The sequence below is a fragment of the Westerdykella ornata genome (genome assembly GCF_010094085.1).
Source record: "Westerdykella ornata strain CBS 379.55 unplaced genomic scaffold EI97scaffold_23, whole genome shotgun sequence".
In the NCBI taxonomy this organism is placed as follows: domain Eukaryota; kingdom Fungi; phylum Ascomycota; class Dothideomycetes; order Pleosporales; family Sporormiaceae; genus Westerdykella; species Westerdykella ornata.
The window spans coordinates 42,763-57,275 of record NW_022986873.1 but is presented as its reverse complement, the minus strand read 5'-3'; the positions used below and the strand labels follow the sequence as shown (position 1 = coordinate 57,275).

At 50.8% G+C, this 14,513-nt stretch overlaps 8 protein-coding genes across 8 annotated transcripts; 6 read left to right on the top strand and 2 right to left on the bottom strand.

Moving 5' to 3' along the window:
* Window positions 1–1,294: 1,294 nt before the first annotated feature.
* EI97DRAFT_444461 (P-loop containing nucleoside triphosphate hydrolase protein) lies at window positions 1,295–1,849 on the top strand (the record flags this gene model as incomplete). The annotated part of the gene is made up of 1 exon (XM_033799905.1): window positions 1,295–1,849. One exon carries the CDS (start codon window positions 1,295–1,297, stop codon window positions 1,847–1,849), a length of 555 nt encoding a protein of 184 aa, XP_033651440.1.
* Window positions 1,850–2,091: 242 nt separating this feature from the next.
* Window positions 2,092–3,505, top strand: EI97DRAFT_138093 (oxidoreductase). The gene is made up of 3 exons (XM_033793180.1): window positions 2,092–2,133; window positions 2,188–2,460; window positions 2,510–3,505. The coding sequence occupies exons 2-3, from the start codon at window positions 2,388–2,390 to the stop codon at window positions 3,346–3,348; spliced, it is 912 nt and encodes a 303-aa protein (XP_033651439.1). The 5' UTR covers window positions 2,092–2,133; window positions 2,188–2,387; the 3' UTR covers window positions 3,349–3,505.
* Window positions 3,506–4,329: 824 nt separating this feature from the next.
* On the bottom strand, window positions 4,330–4,833 carry EI97DRAFT_444459 (uncharacterized protein; the record flags this gene model as incomplete). Its single annotated transcript, XM_033799904.1, has 1 exon — window positions 4,330–4,833. One exon carries the CDS (start codon window positions 4,831–4,833, stop codon window positions 4,330–4,332), a length of 504 nt encoding a protein of 167 aa, XP_033651438.1.
* A 1,481-nt stretch (window positions 4,834–6,314) lies between these two features.
* On the top strand, window positions 6,315–6,867 carry EI97DRAFT_138084 (uncharacterized protein). The gene is made up of 2 exons (XM_033793179.1): window positions 6,315–6,359; window positions 6,409–6,867. Exon 2 carries the CDS (start codon window positions 6,433–6,435, stop codon window positions 6,757–6,759), a length of 327 nt encoding a protein of 108 aa, XP_033651437.1. The 5' UTR covers window positions 6,315–6,359; window positions 6,409–6,432; the 3' UTR covers window positions 6,760–6,867.
* A 1,729-nt stretch (window positions 6,868–8,596) lies between these two features.
* On the top strand, window positions 8,597–9,949 carry EI97DRAFT_435543 (uncharacterized protein). The gene is made up of 4 exons (XM_033798885.1): window positions 8,597–8,813; window positions 8,863–9,008; window positions 9,060–9,322; window positions 9,375–9,949. Exons 1-4 carry the CDS (start codon window positions 8,723–8,725, stop codon window positions 9,763–9,765), a joined length of 891 nt encoding a protein of 296 aa, XP_033651436.1. The 5' UTR covers window positions 8,597–8,722; the 3' UTR covers window positions 9,766–9,949.
* A 192-nt stretch (window positions 9,950–10,141) lies between these two features.
* On the top strand, window positions 10,142–10,986 carry EI97DRAFT_382511 (uncharacterized protein; the record flags this gene model as incomplete). The annotated part of the gene is made up of 2 exons (XM_033795858.1): window positions 10,142–10,305; window positions 10,356–10,986. 2 exons carry the CDS (start codon window positions 10,142–10,144, stop codon window positions 10,984–10,986), a joined length of 795 nt encoding a protein of 264 aa, XP_033651435.1.
* Window positions 10,987–11,934: 948 nt separating this feature from the next.
* EI97DRAFT_403091 (NAD(P)-binding protein) lies at window positions 11,935–13,273 on the bottom strand (the record flags this gene model as incomplete). Its single annotated transcript, XM_033796497.1, has 3 exons — window positions 12,720–13,273; window positions 12,586–12,663; window positions 11,935–12,538 (listed from the first exon to the last, which is right to left on the bottom strand). Coding segments are annotated over exons 1-3 (843 nt in total), but the record flags the coding sequence as incomplete, so codon positions are not given.
* Window positions 13,274–13,520: 247 nt separating this feature from the next.
* On the top strand, window positions 13,521–14,143 carry EI97DRAFT_382525 (uncharacterized protein; the record flags this gene model as incomplete). Its single annotated transcript, XM_033795860.1, has 3 exons — window positions 13,521–13,706; window positions 13,764–13,877; window positions 13,940–14,143. 3 exons carry the CDS (start codon window positions 13,521–13,523, stop codon window positions 14,141–14,143), a joined length of 504 nt encoding a protein of 167 aa, XP_033651433.1.
* Window positions 14,144–14,513: the final 370 nt, after the last annotated feature.

Sequence of the window (14,513 nt, the reverse complement as noted above, 5' to 3'; positions counted from 1 at the left end):
GAGACGGTGGGATGGTCTAGTGGTAAGATCATCTGGTGGCATCATGTGCTAGGGCATGTGAAGGTCGTGGGTTCGATTCCCATAGCCGTCAAAGGCAAACCACATAGAGGGGTAAGGCAGGGTCGGCCCGGAAAAACATGAGCCCTAGCTCAAGAAAAATGGCCTCAGCTTGCTGAGCAGCAGCCTGGTGCCTTGGCATCAGATGACAATACCAAAAAATGGCCTCGGCTTGCCGAGCAGCAGCCTGGCATCTTGGTGTCAGGTAACAACAATACCAACCTGCAACAACACCCGACAATAGCTAGCCTTCCTAGCTAACAACACCCGACAACAGCTAGCCTCCCTAGCTACCAACACCAATCTTGGCTATTCTAGCCGCTGACAAAGAGCTATCTTCAATCCAGGAACAAACAACTACAGCTGAAGAAAAGAGCAAACCTTTAAAAAATTGAAAAAACTTGGATCAATAGGGAACAGTGGAAAAATTAGGGCCTGTACTTAGTTATCTGTTGTCTCCTGTAGTAATAATACCCTAGGTATTATTACGTGCTATAACCTATTACACATATAGCATTCGCTCTTGTATTTAGGATAGCAGTGTCATAGTCTTAGACTCAATACACATATTGATACAAAAAAAAAAAAAAAAAAAGGTCCGACGAGAAAACAGGGGGTCGCAGGAGTTGCACGGTTTCTTTTTACGGGCAGGTAATTAGCTGAATCCGCTTAAAGTCAGCCATTCCTTTGCTTTTTCGACGACGAGCAGCCTATACAAGTTCAATAATTACTTGGTACTGTGTAGGCAGATCTTGGAGGCGTCCAAAATGTGGGTATTCTCGTCGGATGTGACAAGGTGCGGTACGTGACATTACCTAGTCAGCGCAAGCTTATGAGCTGCTGGCCACAAGACCCGACTCATATACTCGAAAGGTTCAGTAAAGAGCCTCAACGAGAGAGTTCCTCAAGATCCTAATAATATACGTAGAGCTGTGTTTCGGCTTTTTGATCATACCAAGAAATCGAATACGGTAACCGTCACGGGAGTAAGGTGTTCTTCGGTGATTGTATACAGTCCAAGCTTCTTTGTGAGGAACTGAACTATGTAGATAGCGATACGACGAGGAGAATCGAACATCGACGAAACGCCTGTACCAGCAAATCATCTCGCTGAGGCAGCAGCATATATTCCGCCTTGGCATTCGCTGCGCCACACTTTGAATGCTCGAACTGACTCATAGAAAGGGCCTCATTTAGGGTGGACGAGCGACGCATTTCAGGACACAAGGTTTCTTCCATGGACGTTTTGGATCAATTGCGACTCCCGCTGTCCCGCCCTCGCGAAGACCCTCGCCCGGTGGTGGTCATGACATGTGGTATCGCCGGGTCTGGCAAGTCAACACTAGCAAAAGCTATCGTTGCCCGACACCCAAACTATACTCGCTTGTCCATCGACAGCACTGTCTATGCCAAACATGGGCTGTATGGCACCGACTACCCTCATGAGAAGTATGACGAGTACACAGAGGAAGCCGACACCGAGATCAGGAGAACATTGACCGACTTGCTGGATTCTGGTGAACGGGATATTGTCTTAGATCGAGCATTATACAGCAAGGAAGATCGCGACTACTTCAAGAAGCTGGTGGAGGAGAAGGGAGGAAGATGGATCTTGGTCTTTTTCCGTCCCGCTAGCAAGGATGTCATCTGGAACCGGATCCAGCGAAGGAGAGCAGCGGGCATCGATGCCGACTCTGCGCTGGAAATAACGCCTGAAATCCTGGATCAGTACTGGGAAGGATTCGAGAATCCCGAAGGCGAGGGCGAGGTTGTTTTCGATGTCACAGAGTGACTGGTACAAATCTATTGATTTGACGAGATCTCCAATCGGGCCCCCCTTCGAACAAGGGCTCAATACTGGTTCTTATCAGGTGCTGATAGCACGCACGAGGGGATTAAGCACCATCAGAAGATTCATGGACACCAAGGGAGGCTGGATGGGAGACGGTAGGAGAGATCCAATACCCAATAAGCATCAAGATGTCAGAGCGGGGTGACGTCGTAAATAAATGTTCCATGAAACGAGACGCCCAACAGGACGAATAATCATTCGCAGAGACAACGCTTACGGTTTTCGTGAGTTGGTTCCACAAGGAAATGGAAAACTTGCAGTAACTTATATGCAGTCAGTCTCTTCCGAGGTCGTACGAAGCTAGAAGCTGAGTGGACGACGAGTGGACGACGACTGGACGAGGCAAGACCGAGCCCCGCGTCGGAAATAGCTTGTGAGCTCTCTGCAATTACGACCTAGTGTTAAGTGCCGATAACCTGGCCTTCTAATTACACATTCAAACCTTGAGCACAACTGCTATCACTGTAAGAACTCTGTCATGGGTCGATTAGAGTCTGGAACTTCACTCCAAATCCCCGCACTGACCGGAAAGGTCATCTTAGTCACGGGAGGTAGGGTCTACTCTTCTCTGGTCGTTCCTTTATTGAAGTAGATCTCCAGGCACATCTGGCCTCGGCAGTGAGATTGTTCTACAGCTATCCCAACATAACCCGGAGCATATCCTTTTCACGGGCCGAAACCATGATGGTGCCAACCGTCTAATTCAAACCATCAATTCTGCTACGCAAACCAGAGTCACCTTTATACCTTGCGATTTCACCTCCCTCACATCCGTAAAGAAGGCCGGAGATGCAATCGCTTCGGCAGCCTCTCGTCTTGACCTTGTTTTCTGCAATGCGGGCGTTATGGCCGTCCCGAAAGGGACAACAGAAGACGGATATGAGATCCAGTTCGGCATCAATCACCTTGCCCATGCACTTCTGATAGAGGTGCTGTTGCCTACTCTGTTGCGCACAGCAGAAAGCCCGGGTTCGGATGTGCGCATCGTCTTCACCACATCTCTCGGTTTCACATTCGCTACCACCATCGACTTCCCCCATCTTCGCTCTGAACATGACATGGGGATTTTAGGAGCTTTGAAGAGGTACGGCCAGTCCAAGCTGGCGAATATCCTCTACGCTCGGCAACTGGCGGAGCACTATCCTTCAATCGTTAGTGTATCTGTACATCCTGGTATCGTCAAGACAGGAATGGCATCCCGTTTTTCGACGTTTTATCGCTACTTTATCAAGCTTGCTACTATCGGCCGACAGGTCAGCGTCACGGAAGGCTCGAAGAACCAACTATGGGCCGCGACTACGGGAAGGGAGAGTATCAAGAATGGTCAGTTTTACGAACCCGTGGGGAAAGTAGGACGAAGGACCTCGGCTTCCAGGGATGACAAGCTGGCAGCTGAGCTTTGGGCATGGACGGAGGAGCAGTTGAAAGGATTCATGTAGCGCGTCCTGCACCCTCAGATGAACACAAGATGTCCCAGGCGCTCTCTGTGTTGTTATCTGAGGACAACCCTGACACACTTACTTTCTAGCTTTGGAAATGCGTTGAGAAAATCAAGCAACAACGGGACCGTAGACTTCATGCATTCTTCTGATTACCCATGCAAATTTGCCCCGCTTGATGAAATCGTAATAGAACTCATACCACAGCGTAGCAGCCGCGACTTTGGCGCCTGGGAACTTTGCAAGTGGAAACAAATAGATGATACAAAGCAAGCCCAACATCGTAGGCGGTGTACATAAGAATCAAAGCGGCGATGACTTGCCACGTCGAGATGGTTGCTTCGTACATATTCTGCAAAAGGCATGGTGAACAGGTGGTTCGTGAGGTGGACGATGGAGGTCGTGAGCACCAGTCAGGATGCAGTCAAAATCGCATTCGTCCTGTGGTTCGTCCTTCCCCTGTCTGCGGTATATCTATCTTTCCCGTCGACGGGACGCGGCGGGATAAGGTCGCCGACCTGACCGACCATGATTTCTCATCAGCTGAGACACCCATCCCCTTCGGTTTCCAGACTTTGCATTGGGACCTTAAGCGACCCCAGTTTTGGTGGACAAGCAACTATACGCGTTGTGTAAAGGGGCTGTGGCAACTGATAGGTACAGGTAAATTTTGGACAACGAACAGCCTTATACTGTGGTACGAGTAGTTGCCGATTGGCTAGCTCTTTTAACGGTTAGCTCATAAGTTATCCTAGCAACTAGGTCAAATATATTCCTATAAAAAGCGCCTTCAGGTTCGGGCCAAGAGTGAATCCTTAACCAGCAGGGTCCTAATCCCGGCTTATAGGCTTGTCCACACGAGTTCCAAGTCCTTTCTCCTGTGTAGCTTCCCGTCTTCTTTTCCGTCTTCTTTTCCGTCTTAGCCTACTGTGTACTGCCGGTATGTACTGCCACCAACCGAAATCGAACTGAACCCCGCCATCAGCACCCTGATTTCTCTTCCACTCCGTTCTCAAAATGGCAACTACTGGGCATGAAGGAACTGTTCAGGGTCTTCCTTTTCTTAGCGTCGGGGTCTGCGCGGCTCCGCTGCCGATGCGGCTGCGTCCTCTTCCTCTGTCTGCCTTGACGTCTGCTTTGACCGTCTTCACCATGTTCTTCCTTTTGATCCTGCCAAACCCCACCAAGCCATTGGAGGGTCTTTTGCGGCGGCTTCCTCTTACCAGCGGGTTCTTCTTCCCTTCCCAAGGGTTCCCCAGAGTTCTTCCCCGCTATGCACCCGAGCGTACACTCTGGAGGCCAGCCGCAGGAACGCACCCCGATCATCATCTGCCTTGACCGCGAACTCTGCGGGTAACATGGCGGGACCTCAACCTTCACATCGCCTGCATTCGCCACTTCCTGATCGGTCTCAGGTTCCAGATCAGGAGCAGCCTCAGACGTTGTCGGCGTTGACTGCACATAGGCCCCAATCTTCTTCATCATTTTCGCCTTGACCCTTGCACAACAAAGCTAAACCATTACCAATCGAGCTGTCCTGATTGCGTCCACCAGCGTGAGTTGTCGGCATTCGGACGCCGTGGACGGGAACTTCTCGACAGGAGCTTTAAGGACAGGCTCTGAGCCGAACAGGTGAGGCCCGGTCGACAAGCCAAGTAGGACTCGAACCCAGGGCATGCTGCAAGCAGGACGGTCGGTCCTGGCTTTTCACAGGGACTCATCGATTGTGATTGGGTTGTACCAGCTGTCCCCTCAACCTAGCCGTTCTTCCGAGATACCGGGTAGGGGTTCTTCCCCACAATCTGCCTGCATGTGAGCCAGTTGTGCTAAACTTACACCTCGCATTTCACCAGCATCGATCGGAGTCGGCGTCTTCGAGAATCCGGCTTTGCCAAGGCAACATTTGGCGCCTAGATAACACGCCTTTTGATTCATTTGCAAAGCAACCTGTTAGAAGCCGCGAGAAACAGCTTCGTCGTTCAGCCTGGAGATTGCCTAGATTGTTTGATTCAGTTTTGATTCACCGGATTCGCCGGATAGAGGACGTAGCCAAGGGGGCTAAGTTGGACGTCCGCTTTTAGTTTTCAGGGTTCCTGCCAAGCAAATGGGGCTGAGCTCACCTTGCTAATAAGGTGCGCCCAATACGTGAGTGAGGCTATAACGGAACGGGGTTAGGGCTGAAATGGGGCATAACGGTCCTTTCGGCCGTACCTTAAACGTTGTTCACAGTCTAAAAAGACTATGCTAGGATATCCACGATTATATACCCACGGAATCCAATTTATACTATGTAATGTTGCGCTGGCACAGAGAGAGACACACTGATCGAGACAATTCTCGTTACATATTCTTTCGCTTTCTCTGCAACAAGCGATTTCCCGAAGACCCTATACATTATTTGAACCATCTACCAGAGCCGCCCGTCCGTTGAGGCGAAACCGCTTCTTACGCTACTACTCGTATTTAGAATACGAAGTATGCATCGCCTAGACCCTAAGCCTTTGTATCTAGGCAGGACATAGAAGGTTCACAACGTAATACGATCTTGGCGCCAGTTGTTTACCATCTTCAACAGGAAGAACATGAGTTGTGACACCATCCTGAATATCGACGAGTTATCTTCTCGTATGAACATCTCCAACCGAGCAGGAAATGGAAAGAGGAACGAAATACGACTTCACCCACGGGGTCCGACAAGAGACAACTGGACGAAGTCGGACGATATTCTCGATACCGGTGAGCCCTCTGCTCGTATGTGTCGGTTTGTTTGTTTCTTAGGAACGAGTTGGGATATTTCGATTTCTCATCAAACGCATGGCCAGGCAAATGTGCTATGTTTAGAACCCAGGATGTTGAACGGACTCAGAAATCAGCAAAGGGTTATCATCAGAAGTGGAGTAAAGGAGGGGAGGAAAAAGGTATATAAGTCGCCGTGATCCTCGACTTCAGGATTCATCTCGACATCACCTCTCAGTCAAGAAAGCTTGAGCATCCAGTCAAGACCACAACAAGTCAGTGTGAGATCGACTGACAGAATCGTCTGGCTGACTTTCTATCAAGGTCCGCCCCGAGAATTCTGCAACCATGAAGGTCGTTATTGCCACCGCTCTGTTGGCCGTCGCCCCGCTTTGCTCCGCCTGGGGTCTGCATCTCTTCAACAAACCCGGATATAAGGACAAGATCTGGTATGATCAGGGACATTCCAAGAAGGGATGCACCGCGCTTTCGGCCAGCACGAGGGACAGAGCCGAATCCATGCACTGGTACTCCGACTACGGCGACTTTGAGGTTGTTCTCTACGCCACCACCGACTGCAAGACGGAATTGGGCCGCTCCCGCGGAGACTGGCATCTGCCAGGCATGAGCGACAAGGCCAAGAACAACATCGCCTCGTACAAGATCAACAACTGAGGGAGGTTGGCGGGTTTGACTGAGCGGCAATCGCTGCAGCCCTCTGTCGGTACGCCTTCGGTGACCTGGACTGTTGGACAATTACATGCAGACTAGCCAATAGTTAGCAAGAAGAAGTTCAGGTTATGCGGTTCTCAATTCTCCGTGACAGGATGTTCCTTCCCAATACCCTCTTTCGTGAAACCAAGTCACTCTTTGCTGATGATGCATTTGTTCCTATCACACCCTTAAACCACTTTTTCGTTTACTAATAGATTCACAAGAGCCCCTAGTACTGTCCCTTCCTACTTCACTATGTGCATCTGCTTTGCCTTTGGACAATCTCCATATCTTCCAGCCCCGTGAGGTGGTTATTATGTGGATGACCCACATATCGATGCAGTGCTTGTACTTTGCAACCGACAGTTGAATATCTAAATTGACTTGGCCGATATCCATGCCATTCGAAGAAAAGCAAACCGTTCGCACCTACCCTTTGCAATAGGCAGCACTGTTTGCTATCCACTGCCCATTATATTAGTCCTCTCTCCTATTTTCCAGTATTGAAAATCGACCTGATACTGGAAAACAGTTACAGGACGTTCGTCCATTAGGCAGTTCAAGGTTGCTGTTACAGTGACTTAAAGCAGTTGACACGTCACAGCAGCGAGATATCCGGTCAGTTCAGCATTTTATCTCTGCTCCTCCATACTGGTCCTACGGATAACGAGATTCCTGACCGCATTTGTTACGATCCGTACCCAGTTTCTTCCATTTAAGTCCTTGTGCACTGATAGTATGCCCCATCTTCACTTCACTTCGAATTTGGCGACCATCATGTTAACTGCCTTGAAGACGCAGTTTGTTTAAGGGGAGGACTGATAAGCGCCCTGGCCCTGAGGAACACATGGGATGGAGTTAAAGCTATCGAGCCGCTTTGCTCGTGCCGCCCACACGCCCACGAGTGAAATTTTTTTTGAAAGGGGCTCCATACTATAGCATTCTCCATTCTCCGTCCCACGGTATCTCTGATAGGGCGGATTGCAATGGTGAAGGGTAGTTCTAAGAAGCTGATCCACCAAAGGGGTCTCCTGGGCCAAAGGGGTCTCCTGGGTTATGGAGAGAGACAACAGCCATTCTGCAGCTGTGCTACTTTGATCGATTATGTTCGCTGTTATCTCTGTCGGATTCGCGCCTACTAATGCAAGCCGCGAAGGCAATGGTGCGTGAAATCAGATTCACGGTCCAGACAATGAGAGCTAGTGCGCTGAAAATGTCTAGGGAGAAAGTAGGTAGGCAGTATGCTAGGCAAATCCCGCGGCTTAGTGGTCTTGGAGTGGCGTTCTGATGCTTTCAAGTGTGGCGTGAGGCGCTCACTGTTTCAGCTGTTCTGCGACGAGCAAGCTGAGACGTCCAACATCATGCCAATCTGCCAAGCGCATGATGGTATCACTTGCAGGATGTTAGCATATGAAGAGTCGCCGTGCGCAAGAGGCCCTTAGAATGCAACGCTTAGCCTTTTCCCACTTAGAGACCGTTCATCCTGTATCGGATGAGTCCTGTCCGACTACACCGCGCCGACCCTTGTCTCCGGGTCCTTGGTAATTGGAGATCAAGGTTCGGACTGTCCATAATTCGGAGGCTTATCTCTGATGTACAGAAATATGGCAGCATAGGCTTGCTGAGCCACGCATAGTAGAACCTTTTCTGAGGCTTGACTGTTTCCATGATTGATAGATAGCAAGAGTCTTATAAGACACTAGTCACATAACTTCGGCAGGTAAACTCCGTTATCCGCGCTGACAGGTGGCAAGCTATATAATCAGATCGTACGTACTGAGGCATGGTGTCCAGATATCACCTTAGCCTGAGCGTCTTCGAACCTCTAGCCTCGACGTTCGTTTGATTCTCGCGCTCTGTGAGTTGCGCCCAGCAGGACTGGTTTACATTCCTTTTTTTACAGTCGTTCCTCCGGCGATAAGACATGGTGAAGGGTCTTACAGCCGCAATCTCAGCCGGCTTCAGAACTGTGGTGGTTATTCTCGCCATAGTCGGTGCCGGCCTAGGCGGATGGGGCAAGCATACTCCTGTTCGAAATGGGACGTAGCATGCTGACAGAGAAAGCTCTGCACATAATCGATGATGCGGGGATCCGAGGCGGCACAATTCTGGAAATGTCGCGGCTAGATGAAGAAAGCGAGAAGAAATGGCAAGAATTCCTGTCATCGATTGTCGGCAGTAACGCAAGAATCTGGGTTACACTCACCGCTGTATGATGTCGGTTGGAATGGGTTTGCTAGAGGAAACTGACTGCGAAGCAGAATGTCATTGTTGTCTTCATAGGAACGTTTAGTATCCTATCCCAGAGGGCCAAGAGACTTACAGTATCCCAAAGCATTCTTCTGTCGTTGGATGTTGGTGCGAAAATATCCGCGACAGCCGCACTAGTTGCTTCACTTTCCCTGGTTCTCATTGTTGCTCCTTTTTGCAAGACGATTGAGTCGTCCCCTCCCCCAGAACTGACTGCAACCGCGTTGCTATGCTATGTTAGCAAAGGTTCCCTTATTCAAGCTGGCGTTAGCTGGTAAGTCACCAAGTTTGGTTCATCACCTTGGTAGACCGGCACTAAGTGATAGGATTCTCATAACAACCACATCTATGATCACTCTGGTTGGCATCTATCGGCGTTTGCGCGAGAAGAAGAGCTGCTCGTTCGAGCCCACTGCATCCGCTTTGGGAATGGGCGGTGGATATCAGGCTGTTGCTCCAGCACTTCCAAGGACAACGATTCCAACCATATATGATCCCGCGAAGCCACTCCCGGAGACATATGCAAAAATTTCTACTGCACCAAAGCATACTTCTTCTGTGGCAGCGAGCGCGTCTGGCAAGAGAGACTCGGTGATTAGCGAATCAAGCACGGTTGTAGAGGGGGAAATATCTGGGCCTTTGAATCTAGAAAAGCCGGACATGGTCAAGCAAATGAGACCTGCGAGGCCTTGGAGCGATGCACCGAGGAAGGGATAGAGAGACAGAGGGTTGCACAGTCTCAGAGAGCTGTAAATTGCAACGGCTTTCTCTGTCTTCATCTGTCTCGGAGACGAGAGTAAAAGTTGACTTGATATCTAACACAGCTGGTAATGTCGAGTCTAGTTCGTTATATATGCTGTTGAGGGCGGGTGGTGAGGTGTTACGGTCTAAAGAGACTGGGAAAGCTGTGAATGTCCATGAATGGTTCCGAGATGGGGAGCTATTCCGATCACAGCTAGCGTTGTTTCCGGGGGTGGAAAAGTCACCAGGATGTGTTTTCGAGTACCTAACCCCCGCCATAAAATATAGCTGGTGTCTACCGCGCCTCACCCAGAGAACGACGGACAAGGAAGACATTAACATATCCAGCAAGATGGCCGTGTGTGTCAGCTGTCAACAGCCACTCGTGATTGAACTCGAGCATGACGAACATGAGGACTTCGAAATGGGAGGCTCGTCCTCTGGCAAAGCTCCCGCTGCCGAGCCGGAAACAATTCCTGACGATGTGCTGTTGAACTGCGGATGCCACTTTCACTGGTACCGACCTCCCTCCTCTCATTCCATGCTTCTTAGCTGATTGAATTGAGGACTTGCCTCCTTGAAGCGTATCAAATTACCGAGTGCCCTAACTGCGGCCGCAATATCGCGACGACCTCACAATCTCTTGGGCCCCAAGTCCTTTGCACGTTGCACAATGAAGGGGGGTTGGAGGAAAATGTCGATATCTTACCCCTCCTCACGGAGGAGTCGTACCTAAAAGCGTATCCCGAAGACCGCAAACGCCGCGCCTTTCTCGAATTCTGCCGCGAGGGCGACCTGGATGCCATCGTTTACATGCTGAAAGGAGAGGACGAGGAGGACGGGGAGGAGGAAGAGGCAGAGACTCATGGTGGGAAGGTCAATGTGGACGAGCTTCTACGATACCAAGATCCGATCGGTGATATGCAATCCGCTTTGCACGCTGCAGTACAAGGTGGAAGTCAGGAGGTGGCCTGGTTGTTGCTGCTCCTGGCCAGTAACCTGGATATGACCCAATTCCCAGCGGAGGTGTTTCAAGAGGCTCAGAAGTTGGGAATTATGAGGGGCGATCTTACAGGAAAAGCGGACATTCGCAGTCTGAAAGACAGCGATGGCAGAACTGCGGAAGACCTAGCGCGTGAAATTGGAGGCGTGTGGACTTCTTGGTTGGGCACGGGGCGTCTGAGTTTGGAGGAGTGAAGAGCGTGTCGACAGCATCTTGTGCTATCACACAGCAACTTGAGGAAAGGGTATTCCCATATCGCTATCGTTACGTTGAGAAGGATACATCGCCCCGCCTCCCGTGGCGTGTTTCCCGTCCCTGACGCATTGTTGGAACGGTACGGAGCCGTCTCTCCCTGGGGTGGGATCTCCCTGGGGTGGGATTTCCCTCTTCGACCTGTTTCCTTGCGAACTTTCCCCCAACAGCAGGCGATCAAGCCCTACTCCATCCGAGACGTGCCATCAGAGGGACGCTGTTCTTATCAAATCCAGCATGTTTCTCATAGTCAACACATGTCTTTCCTCGCGACTGGGCGTAGCCGTATCAAATGGATACAACGTTTCTGAACGTTCAATGCGGCTATCGACGCCTTCCCATTAGCTCAGAATGAAGACTTCCGACTCTCTGTCTTCCGAATCGTGGTAACTACTTTCCATTGCCATTCCGGATCCTCTGGGCTGGGATGTGGAGAGATGTGGTTTGATGAGGATACGCAACTACTTCTCGTCTTCCCTACTATGGGGAGGCAGGGTTCCCAAGCCATTCTCCTATAGTTTATAGGTGACATTCGGCGAGATACTGGGCAGTTGCGAGCTTTATCAGCACGTTGGCCAGGCACCGTTGGTCGGGTTATCGACCCAGGAGGATTATGAAATCCTGGAGAGACGGCGCACGACGGTACAACCTGTAATGGAAGCGATTTTCCCTTGTTGGAAACAGAGTACATCGTATATCACCGGGATATGTGCTTATACTGATTTGGGGTCTTGATGGATCCTCCATGTCGCATCAACACCTAAACCTTCAATATCCCCAAGGATACCCTCCTGTATCTTGCCCAGGAGCGTTCCGCCAGCATCCCGCCCTTCCCAATCATCGCAAAGATCAAAGTTCTGGTCTCCAGCATCCTTGATTCCTGCCGCAATAGCGATCGCTCGCCCGCTGACTTCCTCGTCGCAAGCAGCCCTCATCACCCCTGCAACGACGTCGTCAACCGTGCCCAACTTTATCCCACGCTTCTCCAGGGCAGAATCAATGCCAGCTGTCATGTTGGTACGGATGAAGGTAGGTGCAATGAGGTTGGAGCGGTAACGGACACTGGGTCCAAGCAAAGCTCCCGAGTGTCTCACAGCCTTCCACAGACCACGAACCCCGAATTTGCTCGCACCGTATTCGCCGACGTTGCTTAGCCCTATGTATCCGGCTAAGCTAGATACAAATATCAATTGCTTGCTCACTGGACCGGCCGTATCCTCCTTGCGCAGGTTATGCTTAAAGTAGAAGAAGGAGAGGTGGGCAGTGTAGTAGACACCGGTAAGGTTGACGTCCAGGCACAATGTGCTCGGGGGTTCAGGATCATCCGATGTTGACTTTGCTGCGTTTTCGAGCCACGCTTTCAAGTTGCTGCCTGCCACTCCGGCGTTGGCCAGGACGATGTCGACCGTTTTGGACGGAGAGAAGGAGAGTGCGGCCTTGAAGCCTGCGACCTGGGAAGAGAAGGAGGTTGTATCCGTCTTGACGAATTGAACGCTTGGGAAATCAGTCGTAGGTTGCAGTTGCCGAAGTGGGAGCTTTACTGAAGGCCTCTTTCTCCCAGCTCAGACGCCGCCCTCTGGCCGTTTTCTTCATTGATATCTAGAATGGTCACGTAGGCACTGCGAAAGGGGGTGTCAGTGCGTTTCAGTAATGTCATAGAGAAACCAAAGCTAACCCTGCTTCTGCGAAAGCTCTTGCACTTGCGAGGCCGATCCCGTTGGCACCTCCAGTGACGATGACACTTTTCTCTTTCAGACTGTCCGTGTCGAGGGGTTTGGAGAAGTCGATCGGCTGGGTGCAGTAGAAGGAGGAGGGCAACTCCAGTGAAGACGCCATATTGGACGGGAGGAGTTGATTCTCTTCTACTGGTTCTATTCCGAGTCCTGCTGAAATAGGGGCCAGTGCTAAGAATTACAGCTCCTGGGGCACGATAAGTGAATACAGAGCAAGTACTCAGATTTAAGGCATCCATCATCCGCCTGTGATGAGAAACATCCCGAGGAAGACTTGGCCGACCATGTCTTCGCCCCGTAAGCGTACGCCCAACCTTGGGTGTGCGAAGGGGGCTGTACTTGCTGCGGAGTGCGGGGTGTGGGCATACTACCTAGGCATCTATCTCTGGGTGACCCCGTCGCAGCTTTCGAGTCGGCCAATGATTACTCGGGGGAACGCGTTTCTCCCCAATCTGGTGCTCCCTTAACTGGATCGATATCAGAAAATTGCACTATTGACTGCTTAAAGAGGGAATCGTATGTCAAGCAACTGGTCACCAGGGTGAATGTGCGGCTTACATAATATGAAAACAAATAGTCAGGTGACCGCGCTTGACCGCGTTCGGACGGACGCGTCGCCCGAAACCTTGGGCGCATCCAGAGGTCGCCTCATCGTTATCTTCGACGGCTGTAAGCTACTTCGCAGACGCACAACTTCAGGAGACACTGACAAAAGTCTTCGGGCTTACCATCCATCCCTCGAGATGACAGGCGGTGCGCGATTCAAAAAGGGTACAGCGTACAGCAAGAAGCGGGTCTCCCCAGACGACGACGACAGCGCTCCCCGCACATTCAAGAAGGCGAAGAGCGGCGTAGCTGAAGAAGACGACGTGACTACCCCCTTCGTACCGCAGCTGCAGAAGGATGAACAGGGCGATTACTACGTTCCGGTATGCGAAATGCGCTCATCTACTCATTCCGAAGACGTTACTGACGATTGGTTGCAGCTCAAATCGAACGGTTTGCGACGCGTCACCATTGGCGACTTCAAGGGCAATACGATGATTGGGATACGGGAATACTATACAAATGATGCTGGCAAGTTACTGCCAGGGAAGAAGGTGGGCGATCAATGTGAAGCTGTGTTTCGAGCCAACTAGGCTGATCTTGTGTGTCTGGATAGGGCATCTCCCTCACGCTCGAGCAGTACAATGCTCTCATGTCGGCTGTCCCGCTTATTGAATCGGTCCTGACGAAGAAGGGCGACAAGGTTATAAGGCCGAACTTTGACGGGGATGCTTCTCCGGTAGAGCAACGGGCGGATCAAGAGGAAGCGGATGTAAAACCCTCAAATACGGATGAACAGGACGAGGATGACGATGAATAACGACACTCTCGCATACAGGTTGCGCAACGCACGATCCGGGATTCGGGCGTTGGGACCGGTAGGTATGATAGAGGAAAGGTTTTGGGCATCATTCTGGTCAAAAGCCTTCGCCATGGCTTTGGCGTTTCTGGCGCAGGCGTATCTGGGCAACAAGAATATCTTTGTAATTTTGATATGTCTTACAGCTCGACTTCCTAACCACGGCCGCTCCTAACCACGGCCGCTCTCAACGATAGGAAGAATCGCCCCAATTGACAGCATGTCCATCCCCAGGCAGTATGCCATTGAATCCCGTCACAAGCCGCAGGGACGCAGGCAACATGACTTCTTCCCGCTTCGAAAACACGGAAACCCAAAGTATGATATGTAC